This window comes from Gossypium raimondii, chromosome 12 (assembly GCF_025698545.1).
Source record: "Gossypium raimondii isolate GPD5lz chromosome 12, ASM2569854v1, whole genome shotgun sequence".
Taxonomy (NCBI): Eukaryota; Viridiplantae; Streptophyta; class Magnoliopsida; order Malvales; family Malvaceae; genus Gossypium; species Gossypium raimondii.
Window position 1 is genome coordinate 3,881,020 of NC_068576.1, and position 14,465 is coordinate 3,895,484.

A 14,465-nucleotide genomic window follows, 5' to 3' on the forward strand; every position below is an offset into this window, starting at 1 on the left:
CATGGTAATGTATGTATGAGAATATAATTTAGTGTGGGGCTGGTTAGTTCATCAGAGCAAAACAACGTTCTTATACATGGTAATGTATGTATGAGAATATAATTTAGTGTGGGTGGTACAAGTGTAGACAGCAAACTTGTGTCTCAATTTATGAATAATGGGGTTGGAAAAACCCCTCTCTTATTATTAAAACGAGCTAAGTAGTAAGTAGTTGTCGGGTTATGCTAGTGTTTCAGCAAACCATCTCTTCTTGGCTATTTTCTGAAAGGGCTACAAAGTAAAAAATATATCCGACTTCCCATAATTTATGGAGAGCCCGGATGATAATCGACAATCAGTTAGTATATGCTTAAGATTGTATGCAAAGAACGAGAGAGATTGATTACATCTTTCATCTACGACTAGTTTAATTACAATTTATTTTTTATTGCTATTATAATATTTAGGGTAAATTACACTTAAGGTCACTAAACTATTAGTAACCTTACGTTTTGGTCACTCAACTTCAAAATGTTACAAAATGGTCATTGAACTATTCGAAAATATTCATTTAAGTCACTGGACTGTTAAAATTATTATTGCATGGCCTTCTCTGTTTGCATCGCCTACACCAATCAAAAGCTCTACTTCCCTTTCTCTTATACAATTAAGTTTTTTTTTTTCATAAAACAACTTTGAATGTTATGAATTTGCGAACCAAAATCCAAATGATTTTTTTCTCCAATACATTAACAGACATATCATCTAAGATATGTTCTCCTACACGTCGATGGGTACCAATCCATTATACCGATCGTCAAATCATCACTTGGGAGCTCTCTAGCCAGACTTTGTTTCTTCTTCTTCTTCTTCTTCTTTTTTTGAAAAAAACTTAAGCAGTCCACTGACTTAAATAAAAACTTTCGACTAGTTCAACGACTTAAATGAAAACTTTCGAATAGTTTAGTGACCTTGGGTGTAATTTTCCCTATTATTTATATATTTTAATTAAATTTGAAAATAATTAATTAATTTAATTACAAAAAATATATTATTAAACAATAATATATTATATATGTAACACCCCAAACCGGGCCTAGAGGTTATACTGGATCTTGAGGAATTACATTAATTCGTTTAAAAACTTCCGATTTAATCAAACTTAGTGTGCACTTCAAAAACATAAAATTTGGCAAAACTCTCAAAAATATTTATTAAAACTTAAGTCCAGAATCACTTATCTTAAACCCAAAATTTGAATTCAAAATCGTGTATTTTAAAAATACTAATGTTGGCATATCATTTCCAAAACCAAGGCAAACATTTGTTAAAAACCATTTAATTTTTGCAAAAAAAAAACACTTAAGTGATTATTTAATCTTTGCAGCGAAAATTTCCAGAGTTTTAATTTTGAAAATCGAATTTTTAGTTTGGTAAATCATGCGATTTTACAGTTTAACGTTAAAATATCAAAATCCAACAAGCAACGTAAAAACCAAAGAGCAAAGCCCAAAATAAATTTATAGTCCAAAAATAATTAAAACACAAACCAACTTATGTTTAACTGGTAACAATCCGAGCTCCCGCAAGTCGTCCGGTCCTAAGTCTAAAGTTCACCTGAAATGTATTAACAAACGAGTGAGCTAGAAGCCCGGTGTGTGACTCGGCCCACAAAACAGAATTTCCTAATAACATACACAAATGTAAATATCAACACAGAATTTTACTTATAATGTTCACACATACAAATATCAAATCAAAATAACACAATATCAGAAACATATATCATATCATATCATATCAGAACAAATCCTACCCCCATCTGTTACACACCAACTCTGTCCAACCAATCACACCAATAGGACTACATGAGTCCATCCATCCAATCACACCGAGTCGTGGTGGTATGCCACTTATAATGGTGCAGCCGAGCTGCCAAACATATATTGCGATTTAACCGCCAAAATTGCAATAATACTGCCTGAAACACTTCCTCTATCATTAAAACCCACCCCAACGCACGTGCAAAATCATAATAACATACTTACATATCACATAGTTGAATCAGATATCATATCAGAACAGATAATAGAATACGAATGTCACGCATGCTTTACAAAAATAGTCATGCTTTCAAAAATTATTGACACTTATATTATACATGTAACTCACATACTGAATGTAACAACATATATACCTTATTTTGGGTGTTTTTTAAGCAAAATGGACCCCACGAATGGTTTAATTACGAATTGTAGATTAAATCAGCCCTAAATAAAAATTCTAGAAAAATAGGCCACATGCCTAAGTGGATTTACACAATCCAAATGACTAGCCCATGTGGCCCACAGGGTTACCTATCCTGCCTGTGTGATTTCACACGCTCGTGTGTCCGACATGGCCAGCCACACGAATGGTTTAATTACGAATTGTAGATTAAATCAGCCCTAAATAAAAATTCTAGAAAAATAGGCCACATGCCTAAGTGGATTTACACGACCCAAATGACTAGCCCATGTGGCCCACAGGGTTACCTATCCTGCCTATGTGATTTCACACGCTCGTGTGTCCGACATGGCCAGCCACACGGCCATGTGACGAGAAACAATTTTGAATTTCTTGGGTTTTTTTTTCCAAATTTTCCAGATTTACTTGCAGGGGTTTCGATTTAGAAACACATACTTGATTGTGTTCCGGTGCCGACTCAAAAGTAACACTGCCAACTCCTATTAAAACACCAAAAGAAATGATTAATACAATTTCAACGAACTCAAAACATTCATTCAGCTAAAAATGCTAGAAAAATCAACCCTTACCTAGAAAGCAATTACTAAGGTACTCAATTCGTCGGAAGAGATTTATGTAGCTCGCGACCCTCCCCTAACAGAAACCTCCAAAAGAAATCATCAAAGCGCAATCGAACCAACAAGAATTCCTTGAATAAAACCTTACCAAAAGAACATCCTTTTTTTTTACTAATAACAACAATAGCAAAGAACACCATACTTATACGTTACTTACCACAATTTTAGAAGCCCAAATCACTCACCAAAGAACAAAATCCAAAAACTAAGCACGAAAAACAACAGAATAACGATGAAAAACACGTATAAATGATCAGAAAGAAAAGATTAAAAGCTGCAAAGGAATAACAAAAAAAATTGAAGAAAAGAAAATGGACGAGTGGAGAGTGAGAGATAGTCGGTTGAGGGAGAAAAATTAGGAAAATCCCTCATCACTTTTTTTTTTAAAACTACCCCACTAACTCTTATTAACTAAACCCATTAGATTTTTTCCCAGAGTTTAAAACAAAAAATAATTTACTTTGCATATGCAGGGATTCAAACACAAAACCAAAAGATAAGTTAAAGCTTTACCACTAAACCAACAGACTCAATCTTAACATTAGTTAAGCGAAAATAATTTATAAACCAGATGTTCAAAGATTGAGATTTGACAAAAATAACAAAAGTTTAAGGGAAAAGATTCAAACTCAAAACCTCACACACATTACTCATATATCTTAACCACTAAATCAAAATAAATTATTTAACATAATTTTCACAACCTTAATTCGAAACAAGGCGTGACCACTCTTGGTTTCACTAACCCAATTTCTTCTAACCTGATTTTCGAGATGTATTCACCTGACCCACGTTAAATTCTTAATACCTGATTATAATAATTTACAATTTTAATGTGCAAGAAGAAAAATCAATTTATATGTATTTATCTTTTGGATAAATATAATATTTGATACTTGAATTTGATATTTTTTTAAAATTTGATAGCTATATTTTTTGGTCCAAATTGTTACCTAAACTTGTCAAACATTATACAAATTACTCTAATATACTATCGGTGTTATTTTCTTATAAGGTAACAAAATAATTAATGTATGATTGATATCGAGGATGACATGAAATATCTTTTGGCATTCTAAAAGTTCAATTACTTTTAGTTTAACTTATTATTTTTTATTTCTTTTATTTTAACACAAAAGTCTCTTTTATTTTGGATTTTTCAAACTCTTGTTTTCTTCTTCAACCATTCTTCATGTATAACTCAAAGCACAATTTTTTTAACACGGACTTCCTTTAATGCTGATGATATTTTTGTGGAATTGAAAGCTTTCTGAAAACCATACAATGATTTAAGCATGCAATCCCTCTTGAATCATTTAAAATAATCTTAACTCTAATAAAAAGTAAAATTCGAGCATTAGTTTAGAAAAAAAGTGAAAACTCCAAACAAATGTAATTATTATTGTCATTAAATTTCATTTTATGTGTCACATATCAGTCATGCATTAGTTATTTCTATCCCTTATAAAAAAGTAATACTGATTACTCTTTTGGATAATTTAGATGACAATTGATAAGTTCAGATACCAAATTAAGAAAAAGTGTCAAATTTAAATATCTAACGAATTAAAAAAAATAAGTATCAAATTAGTAAAAAAATCAAATTCAGGTACTAAATAGAAAAAAAAACTTAAATAATAAATTAAGAAAGAGTCTAAAAAATTAACACAAATTACCAGCTAAACCCCTTTTACTTTAAACGTTAAACGGTGCCGTTTCAAAATGAGTCCGTGTGTACAGTTTTACATCAACACTTCCCCTACCAGGAGCAGAGTAGGAAGAGCCAGAGAAAGAAGAGTCCAGAATCTGGGAAAAAGCAAAAGCAGCCGAAATGAGCGGAGCCACGACGGCGGCGTATTTTGCTCGAAGAGCAGCTCAGAAAGAGAGGGTTAGGATTCTCTACCGCCGTGCCCTCAAAGATACCCTCAATTGGGCCGTCCATCGCCACCTCTTCTATCAAGATGTATCTCTCAGATCTTTTCCCTCATTTTTTTTCTTTCTTAATTGATCGATTCTTTGACTTTTAAGTTTCGTTTTTGTAGGCCTCTGATCTTCGCGAAAAATTCGAAGCCAACAAGCATGTGGTTCGTCTTCCTTCCTTTCCCATTTTCGCATTATATCATCCTCTTTATTTTTAATTAATCATATTCAGTGATAAATTGTATGAAGATTTACCTACTTGGTGTTCTGTTTTTCTGTTTCTATTATGACAAAATGATCTCATTGAATTTCTGCATTGAACTTATTAAGGACTCATGTAAATGGTGATTATATTTTTAATGGTTTAACTTTGTGGTTGTTTTGGCTTTTCACTTCGTATCTTTGATGATGTTGCTTTGTATAATTTGGGTTTTTGCAGGAAGATCTTGACACAATCGACAAAATGATAGCTGCAGGTGAAGCAACCTATAATAAGTGGCGGCATCCTGATCCTTATATTGGTAAGATTACTATAGTATGTTCGATGTTGTTGGTTTTATAAGAGAACTTTGGTTTGAAGTAATGGGATATGAAACTTTTCTTTTTCTGATGCATACACTTGGTCTAAGAGACATGCATATTACCAAAGGGAGAGTTAGTGTATTGGAAATCGAATGTCTATGTCATCTCAATAGTTCTCGCGTGGAAGGAATTTGTGTATATATACGTGTGTGTTCTTTTGAAGTTCTTGTGCAACAACTGAGAGGAACATGGCTCAAAAAATTGAAAATGGGATGAATTCTTGACGGTAACTCATTTACTCTTTGTTAGGATTTTGATTCCATCTAAGATAAATAATAGTTTGGTTACTACCAGTGAATTTTCATTGACTGTGAGAAACAAGGTATGTAGGTGAAGAGAAATGCTACCAAACTAGTACTATGGTACTTCACCTCTCCTTGCTTGGTGCCATCTACTTACATTCCTGTATTTGGTAAAAAATACTTTGGTTCTTACTGTTAAGTCTTGCTCTTGTTGTGACACTTGACTGATTGACTGCGATTTCCTTATAAGTTGCTAACTTTCCAGTTTTAAACCTGTTATGCTGTTTGAAGCTTAACATCTTAATTCCATTTGCAGTTCCTTGGGCTCCTGGTGGTTCCAAGTTCACTCGAAACCCTGTCCCACCATCTGGGGTAATCCTTTTAGTTCCTTTCTTGCCATTTGCCAACAAATATGCTATTTCTTTGTTTTCGCATGTTTCCTCACTTGTCTGCAATTCTTGTTGTATTCTATGCATTCTAATTTTTGTTTTTTTGAAGTATTCATGTGTCTACCTTTATGAATGGAAGCTACCCTTTTCTTGCTTTTAAAGTAGACATCCACTTGTTTTTGTTTCTTCTTTGTTCATGGTATCTAAAATATCCAGTATTTTAGCTGGAGAAATTGAGATTACACCTCTCACATACCACACTGTTCTGTTCTGTCCATTGGCCTTCTCTACGGCTATCCAATGTTCATAGTGATTATCAACCCATCGTGCTGCAGATTAGAAGAAAAGTAATTAGAGAATCCTTTTCACTTGTCTTGTTTTGTTTCTCTATAGCAGATAGCTTCTTTCTTCCTACTATTTTAGAATCATTCTTCCTTTGAATATATTATTTATCTCGGTAAGTGTCAAAATATGATCTAATTGCTGGAGAAAGATAGGGTGAAGGGAACAGGAGTGTTCATCTTGTCCTGTAATGGGGTTTCTACCCTGTTGCTTAGCTACCTGACCTAGATCCTTTTAGGAGCTTTCAAGCTACTATTAGTAAAATTCCTGATTAATTTAATTGCTTTTTAAATTTTTATCCAGTTCTGATATTTCATTCTTGATGCAGATTGAGATTTTATATGATTATGGTAAAGAAGAAAATGATTAAAACATGATCTTTTCTACCCCAACAAATAAAGGTTAGCCATTTACTTTGTTATTTAGGTTTTCTTTGTTCTTTGTATAATTCCCTTGTCAAAGTTTTGGTTTGTGTCTTATAACTTGCTACTGGTTGGTTGCGCTTTTCTTTAGAAGTTTAGTTGCGATAATCTCTTGGATTTATATTGAAAATACATACATGCAAAAATGTATTAGCAGGGTGTTATTGTGAAAATAATTTCAAGGTTTTTCGAGATACACTCTCCTGAAATCATTTAGTTTATTTAGGGAGTGATTAGTGTGTTCTTGTCTCGAAATAAATGATACTTGACATGTTAGTATCTTTTCAAATTTGAATGATATTTGCACTATAGGATCCAATCTTCTACCAAAGCATGCTCTGTTAAGAAAATGCCATGTCAAATCACGTAGGTACTAGATGCTCTGAACATTTTGTTATTTTTGTGATGCTAAAACTTTCCAATTTTTGGTTGATTCAGGTCTAGAGACTCCTTGGGGGATCAAATGGCAGCAACTCTTATTCATCCCAGTGAAAAGTGATGAAGCTTTAATAACATTAATGTTGATGCTCCTTTTGACTTAATTGTTGTGTCTGGTTTATGATATGAGATCATTGCTCAGATTGAAAGTACCAAATGGTTGTTGACATTTGCATAGTAATACTATGATCATGAATCCTTTTTTGTCAAAATCTTATGTTTGCATCTTTTGTCTCTATGCCTACGTTGGGTACTTGTGCATTGTGCCATTGAAGACGTTGGAATCAAAGGGCTGCAACCTATGAGCTTTCGGGCATACTGGATATAATTAGTATGAAGAAAGTTGTGGGAACCTAGTGGACCTGTTGGTATGTGCTTTTATTTTGTATCAGTAGGCTTTGAAGTGCCATATCCGGCATAACTAATGGGTATTTAAAAAAAAGAAAGAAAAGAAAAGAAAGAGTTGAAGCGGTACTGGCAATAGTAGTTTACTTTATTGGAGTCAAATGTGAATTTATATTCAAAGTCACTATTGATGGACTTATTTGAATTCGGTTTATTTATATCCACTTGTTTAATTTCAGAAGAGTTAATTTAATAAATCCAGATATTTTAAAAAAAAAAAATTGAATACCAAGGATATATTTAGTGAATTTGACAAACAAAATCGATTCATTGCCTAATTGGGAAGAGAGGTCAACAATTTGATGGTACAAAAAAGAAAAAGAAAATGTGGTTTATTAGCTTCGATTCCTTAAAAACACACCACATGTATACTCTCATCCATACGCCATTGGATTGAATCTTCAGTCATTCCCTCTATATGGAGAAGTGACGTTTATGAAAACGTGATTCCAAATTGGAAATTTCAATTGCATTGGTGATTGATGTTTCATCTCAATTGACATCTCTGTCATTCATGTTCATCTCCATGCAAATTCTATGATCTATCCACCATTTCTGCAAATGCAAATGGAACCCCATCGGTGATTCCTAGACCCAAACCTCCCATTGCAACCTTATTATGTCATTCTAATATTTCATCTACCTTTCATATATGTCTACTCTTTGTTTCCTCTTGGGAAGACCAGCTGAGATGGATGATGATAAATTTAGGAGAAGGATGAAGAAGATGAAACGCAGGTATTCCAACCCTACGCCTGCATTGTTGCGTATTACAGTCTCTGTTGTTACCATGGTGTTGCTCTTATTAACCATCTGCTGCGGTTTCCAATTGACCATGGAACCTGGGCGATACCGCGCCATTGGTGCTCGGGCTTTCCATGTTGGCATCTCCACCATAATCTTCGGCTTTCTCTTCCTGATCGTTGGCCTTTCCATTCTGGCTGACATGCTTTTGAATATATCAGAACAGTTGCCGGAGCTATCTGGCGTCCATCAAGGTAGGCTCACTTTCTGTTTTATTTTTTGAGAATAAATAAATCTGGGAAATTTGTGGGGGAAGGAAAATTGCTTTAAACTGCATATGGTTGGTGGATGTGTGTTCCGTGGAACAGGACAACAGGAGACAAGGACGATGTCAAAAGCAATAAGGCAAGGCCTGGTAACTGTAATCACCATGTTCGTGATATTGTGGGCAATGTACACCGGATTTAGGCTTACAACCGAATCAGGAGAGAGCAAACAATACCTCCTTACGGTTTCCATCGGAGTCACCACCATTTTATTTGGCTTAATTTATTTCATTATCGGACTCGCTATTGTTCAGGAGCTTGTATTAGAATTTTTTACCTGTTCTCAATAGAAAAATGACAGAAACAATGAAACATTTCATCACGGTTGTGAATTTTAATGCTTTTCCCATGAAAATTCTTTAGTTTTCCAGCAAGCATGGTTTCCCAATTTTCCCTCTTTTACACATTAGAACATGCAGGTGGAAGACAAGGAAGCATATGACTGTTTGTCCTGTGAAACAAACAAGCAATCTTCAGAAATCATGTCCTTTCCGAGAATCTGGGTGTAGTTAGAATGTTTTATACCATGGAAATCACATAGACGAAATCCATATCAGATTTCCAGTAATGATAATAAGCATATTCATCCTAAAACAATAGATAATGTACCAGTTTGAAACTATCACCACCAGGCAGTTCAGTCAAAGAAATCATCCAGCCATCCTCTTAAATTAGCAGATGTTATTTATTGTATGTTACGTGCAATTATTTCGCATGTAAGTCCAGGGTCTTAGAGGATTATGTCCGAGAAGAAATGAAGAATCAGAACTGCCAAATTCTAAAGAAAGCCTGGTTTTTAGCTCAGTCTTCGCATAATAATGGTGAAGAGTCGAGTATTAGTTGCAAATTGCTCTGCTCTTATGAGACAAGTTTCAAACGCCAATCAACAGCTTTCTTCACTCCCAAAACACAGTAATTTTCAAGAAACAACAACCCATAGGCCTAAAACTTGAATAGAAATTTGTACATAAAAAATGACTCATAAAGAAGTTTTTAGCTAAAACCATTTCAGAAACGTTAGTCATGGAAAAGGATTGGGCCTGGCCCATGGATCAATTCAATTCTAATAATAAATGATTTCACTAGAGGTTTTTGTAAATGAAAAAGCCATGAAAATGGAGACATTCAGCAGTCCCAGAGGTTTTGTTCTAACAAGTTCACTTTACATTTAAAGGATGTTGTCAATTTGTGACGTTAGATAAATAATGGTTGCAGGGAAATGACATGGCTGTTCCATAATAAAGAGATAAATTCAACGTAATCGTTGTGGAATCAAATTCCAATATCATCCTACTTCCCTAGAGTATTAACAAAAAATCTAACACATTTTAAAGAGCAGGTCGTTTCTTTGAAGGGAAAACTCTCCAGCTTTCACAACAGAGTGGAATTTCATTTTGACATGAGAACCCTCAGGTGAGTATTTTGTTAACAGAACATCCAAGATGAATATATAATAATTCTGTCACTTTCCAAGAGCCACAAAAAAAAAAAAAAAACACATAAGAAATTGAGGATTGATTTAATCAACCCTTTAACGAGTACTTTCTCCCGGTGAATGGCTGGAACTTGGGATCTTCCTTCTTTTCAGGCTGCTCCTGTTTAGCCTGTTTTCCGGGTTCCTGCAAATTAAAAGAAACAACCATATCTTATAGCTTCATTCTTTTCATTAAACCAGACAACCAAAACATGCGGTCTACCTGTTTTGTTTCCTTAGAACGGCTGACATTTGATCCAAATACCAGCTTGCCCTGAGCCTGGCGTGCACTACTTTGTGAACTAGCCCCTGGAGAAGGCTGCCTATTATTCCTATTGGAAGCAGCAAGTTCCTTGTCTTTGGTCCCAGACCAAGAAACTGGAGGATGCTGTTGCTTCAGAGGTTTCCCATCCAACCGTCTTCCTGTACCAGTGAAGGCACTGAACTTTGGTTCAGTCTCTGCCGGAGCTTCTTCAACTGAAGGAAAAAAAATGGTTTTCCTCAGAACAGATAAAAAAAACACATTTACTAAGTTGCATCATGAACTTGAGTGCAATATCCTACACAGATGTGAATGTCTTTTGTATCTCACCAGTCAACATAGATCCATAAATTCCCATGAACCGGAATTAATTAGGGTATAACAAGACGAGAAAAATATCCCTACCAAGCATATTTTTGCCATGTGGTTGTAGAATATTTAACTTAGAATACCAGAAGAAATCTTTTAAAAAAATGAAAAAGAAACAAAACTTACGTTGAGATACAGCACTAGAAATCTGAACAATGAGTTAAAAAGCAAAGAACTCAAGATAAACCATTATATGATATCTACAAAGATATTAGCTCATCACCTTGAGAATGTGCCTTGCTTGAAGTGGGAACAGCAGGCCTTTCCGGCTCTTTGTAATCGAGGGGAGGAGCAAAATCCACCTCACAGTCAGTCTCAATGATACTTATTGCATTGGAAGGCTTCGTCTCTATGATATCTATGTAGTACTTTTTATTGTTATATGCCACCATAATACTGTCCCCAGTAGTTAAACAGGAATAATTCCTCAGTGTCGTCTCTAAGCTGCATGATGAAACAAAAGTGAGATTAGAGTTGAGGTGTCTAAATCTACTTGGAAAGCAACAGGTAGATTACATCCATGACAGCATGAAAAAAAAACAGATTCAAGGAGTTACATTCCTCACAAATCCAGACCAAATACAGAAACTCATTTTGCTTACACGAATCTAAATTACACAAACTTCTCAAGGTATATGAGTATATGAGTATATGAATTGATAACTTACTACAAAAATTTCAAAATTCCTTTCTAAGCTAGCCATCAAACATCAAAGGCTCAAGCATACATATATTCACAAACCTATCCACTCACATAGCTTTTGGGTTTGAAATATCCAAAAAGTCCTTTGTGTGGGGCTGCAATTTCACATAGGTACCCTTTGGAAGAGTTACATTTTTCACCCTCACAATATCTCCCTCCTGTAGGAGCAAATTCTCCATCATCTACATCATAACCATTGAAAACAACGGGTCAAGAATCATATAAGTAGAAGATTTCCTCCATTTTAGTGGACCTAAAGCAATGCCATAATTCTAGTGTGAAGCATAATAATCCAACAAATGTACTGCCTACCCAATATGGCATATAGATCATGCCTTCTTCTGCGATAAACTCTAGCACTCCACAATGAGAGGCACGCTCGGCAGCATCATTCCGAAGTTCAAATAACATTGGATAATCAATATGCAGAGATGCTGCATAATTTGTCACAAATTAACTTTTGGATTATACCGCCAGATTAATGTGAAACTAAGACTAATTACAAAAGTAAAAGTGCTGCCAATATCAAACAACGAACCCAAGCGATCAAGTGCAGATGGAGGCATGATAACTGAAAGAACAGTGAAAGAATGTATATATTAGGAAAGTGATACTCCAAAAGGAACATATTACAAAAGCTAAAGGTCAGGAAACTTACTTTTATCACCGCTTTCAATTTGTGGCTGCGGGAAAACAAGGAAAAAAAAATAGGACCAAAATCATGAATAAATGGGAAAGAAGCTAAAAGATTTGCAGGATTTAATATCATAAACCTTCAAATGGAACTAATCAAGTATGATGGAGTTCCAAAAGCTGATGACAGATTAATTAATATAAATATTGAAGCAAATCAACAATACAACAAAAAGTTCGTAGTTTTACAGACCTTTTCAATGAAAGATGCAGGGTAACATCGATAACTCTGCTCAAATGACGTCCCATGGTAACCATATCTATCGAAAAACTGCCACATCAATTTCAAAATTGAATTCAAAACAATTTCCAATGCCACAACCCAAACAAAGTAGTCATTAACATTCGAAAAATGTAAACACTTACCATTTTGTAATGCTTATAAACAGTCAAACCGGATAACTTACTTCCCTACAAGAATAAAAGATCAGATGAGTCTAAAGATTAACAATCATATCCAACAATACATAAATCTATATATTATATACAACAGCAACAACTTTTGAAGGGAAAAAAAGGTTATATTTTAAATTAAAATTCAAAACTTTTATCCCGCAATTTAGTTTTGAATGGCACAAGTGAACAGATCTAAGACTAAATTAAAACAGAATAAAATTACCTGAGAGAAAATAAAATTCAATTTCAGGTGCGTTGATCGCAAATCGATGGAGTGATGGAGAGGAAAGATTATGTAAGGTGGTGAATGGAATCATCTAAGATTCGCTTTATCTGCGTTTATTGCACGCTACCTTCAGATTCTGCCACGCGTTCATTTAAAAGAACTGATAGTTTATCATCGATTTTGGGCCAAATTCTGAAAATTTTGGAACTGACCCAAACTACATATCAGACTGCTGTTAAGATGCCCAATCTAAAATAACAATAATAAATCTATAACTATTTATATAGATTGTATTACGAGTTAATTCAACACTAATTTATTTTAAATTTATTAAATCAAGTTATATTATTATTATTATTTTCATTTTACATTTTATATATAAAATCAATAAAAACTCAATTATAATAAAACTTGAACTATATTTTAAATATTTAATTTTACCATTTCAACTAAATATTCGTTTCATTTTATATATATTTTAATAAATTTATTATGTATTTTTTCGCAATTTAGTAATAATAATAGTAGCTATGAGATTAGTTTTTTTCTTCTAGAAATTCACCAGTGGTGTATTCCTGTATTTAGTACTAAGTTTTTTCTCGGCTTCACTTTTAGTAAAACATATAGTTACTTATATTAATTAAATTAAAATAATTCAAAATAATATTTAAAAATCCAAATGTGTAATAAATTAAATTAAATGACAAATGGTTGTGTTAGGTTTCAATTGCTTTAGATTAAATTAAGCTTATGGTTCCTCTACCATATTTAAATTTAGAATTTATTTGATATAATTTGATTCATTTACATAATATCATTAGTTAGTTAAAGCAGTTGATACCCTTGATTATTCCGATTAAAATGTTAAGGTCGATTTTTAAAAAGAAATTACCCATGCCAACTTCATGCAAAATTATATATATATATTTATATTACAAAGATACTTTTAAAAGAAATTAACATCATCATTTTAATCGGAATAATGAAAGATAATTACTTAGACTAACTAATGTTATTGTAAAAATAAAGGATTAGAAGTATGCCAAAATTAAATCCCAAATGATAGCATAATAGAGAAATCGAAATTTCAATTTTGCCACTATCTCCAATTTTGAAAAACAAAGGTTAATTGTTGTTGCTATAATAGTGGTACACAATTTTATCCAAAACATGAAGGTCTAAATAGTGTGAATTTTTTAGAATATGAAACTAATGATACGACATATAAAAATATTACTGAGGTAGAAAATGTGCTTAACAAACAAAGTGATGATGACAATGAATTCAACAACATTTCATATGGGCTTGAAATGGAAGTTATAAGAAATATCATTGCTTGTAGTTTAATGAGTTCGTTTTAACTTGGATACGTTATGATGTATTAATTTAGTAACATTTAAGTTGCATAGATTTAATAGTAATTGTGAACCTCATGTGATGGCTTGATGGTCAAGGATGTTTACCACCCCAATTGTGGTCTGGGTTTGAATCGCGCTAGTCGCGTTGATTGTTCAGACTTTACTCTATTATTGTAATTCACCAAAAAATTAGTATTTGTTATTATTGAACTAACAATAATTATTATTATATTACAAATATATAGTATTTTATTATTTTTTTACTTTGTATAAAAGAAACATTTTAACTTCCAATAGTAATTTTTAATAGCAATGTCAAACATTTGAAACT

At 33.3% G+C, this 14,465-nt stretch overlaps 3 protein-coding genes across 4 annotated transcripts; 2 read left to right on the forward strand and 1 right to left on the reverse strand.

Moving 5' to 3' along the window:
• The first annotated feature begins 4,588 nt into the window (after nucleotides 1–4,588).
• Nucleotides 4,589–7,390, forward strand: LOC105762897 (NADH dehydrogenase [ubiquinone] 1 beta subcomplex subunit 9). Its single transcript, XM_012580860.2, has 6 exons — nucleotides 4,589–4,806; nucleotides 4,886–4,927; nucleotides 5,203–5,284; nucleotides 5,904–5,959; nucleotides 6,647–6,719; nucleotides 7,179–7,390. The coding sequence occupies exons 1-5, from the start codon at nucleotides 4,675–4,677 to the stop codon at nucleotides 6,686–6,688; spliced, it is 354 nt and encodes a 117-aa protein (XP_012436314.1). The 5' UTR covers nucleotides 4,589–4,674; the 3' UTR covers nucleotides 6,689–6,719; nucleotides 7,179–7,390.
• A 142-nt stretch (nucleotides 7,391–7,532) lies between these two features.
• Nucleotides 7,533–9,404, forward strand: LOC105762896 (uncharacterized). Its single transcript, XM_012580859.2, has 2 exons — nucleotides 7,533–8,581; nucleotides 8,696–9,404. The coding sequence occupies exons 1-2, from the start codon at nucleotides 8,236–8,238 to the stop codon at nucleotides 8,941–8,943; spliced, it is 594 nt and encodes a 197-aa protein (XP_012436313.1). The 5' UTR covers nucleotides 7,533–8,235; the 3' UTR covers nucleotides 8,944–9,404.
• Nucleotides 9,405–9,884: 480 nt separating this feature from the next.
• On the reverse strand, nucleotides 9,885–12,915 carry LOC105762894 (uncharacterized). 2 transcript variants are annotated; one of them, XM_012580858.2, is made up of 10 exons: nucleotides 12,774–12,915; nucleotides 12,521–12,565; nucleotides 12,348–12,425; nucleotides 12,120–12,144; nucleotides 12,000–12,032; nucleotides 11,774–11,895; nucleotides 11,513–11,643; nucleotides 10,982–11,202; nucleotides 10,351–10,604; nucleotides 9,885–10,272 (listed from the first exon to the last, which is right to left on the reverse strand). In XM_012580858.2, exons 2-10 carry the CDS (start codon nucleotides 12,521–12,523, stop codon nucleotides 10,177–10,179), a joined length of 963 nt encoding a protein of 320 aa, XP_012436312.1. In that variant the 5' UTR covers nucleotides 12,524–12,565; nucleotides 12,774–12,915; the 3' UTR covers nucleotides 9,885–10,176. The 2 variants fall into 2 exon arrangements, with proteins under 2 accessions (XP_012436312.1, XP_052481106.1); XM_052625146.1 differs by lacking the exons at nucleotides 12,000–12,032; nucleotides 12,120–12,144 and having other exon boundaries at nucleotides 12,774–12,913.
• Nucleotides 12,916–14,465: the final 1,550 nt, after the last annotated feature.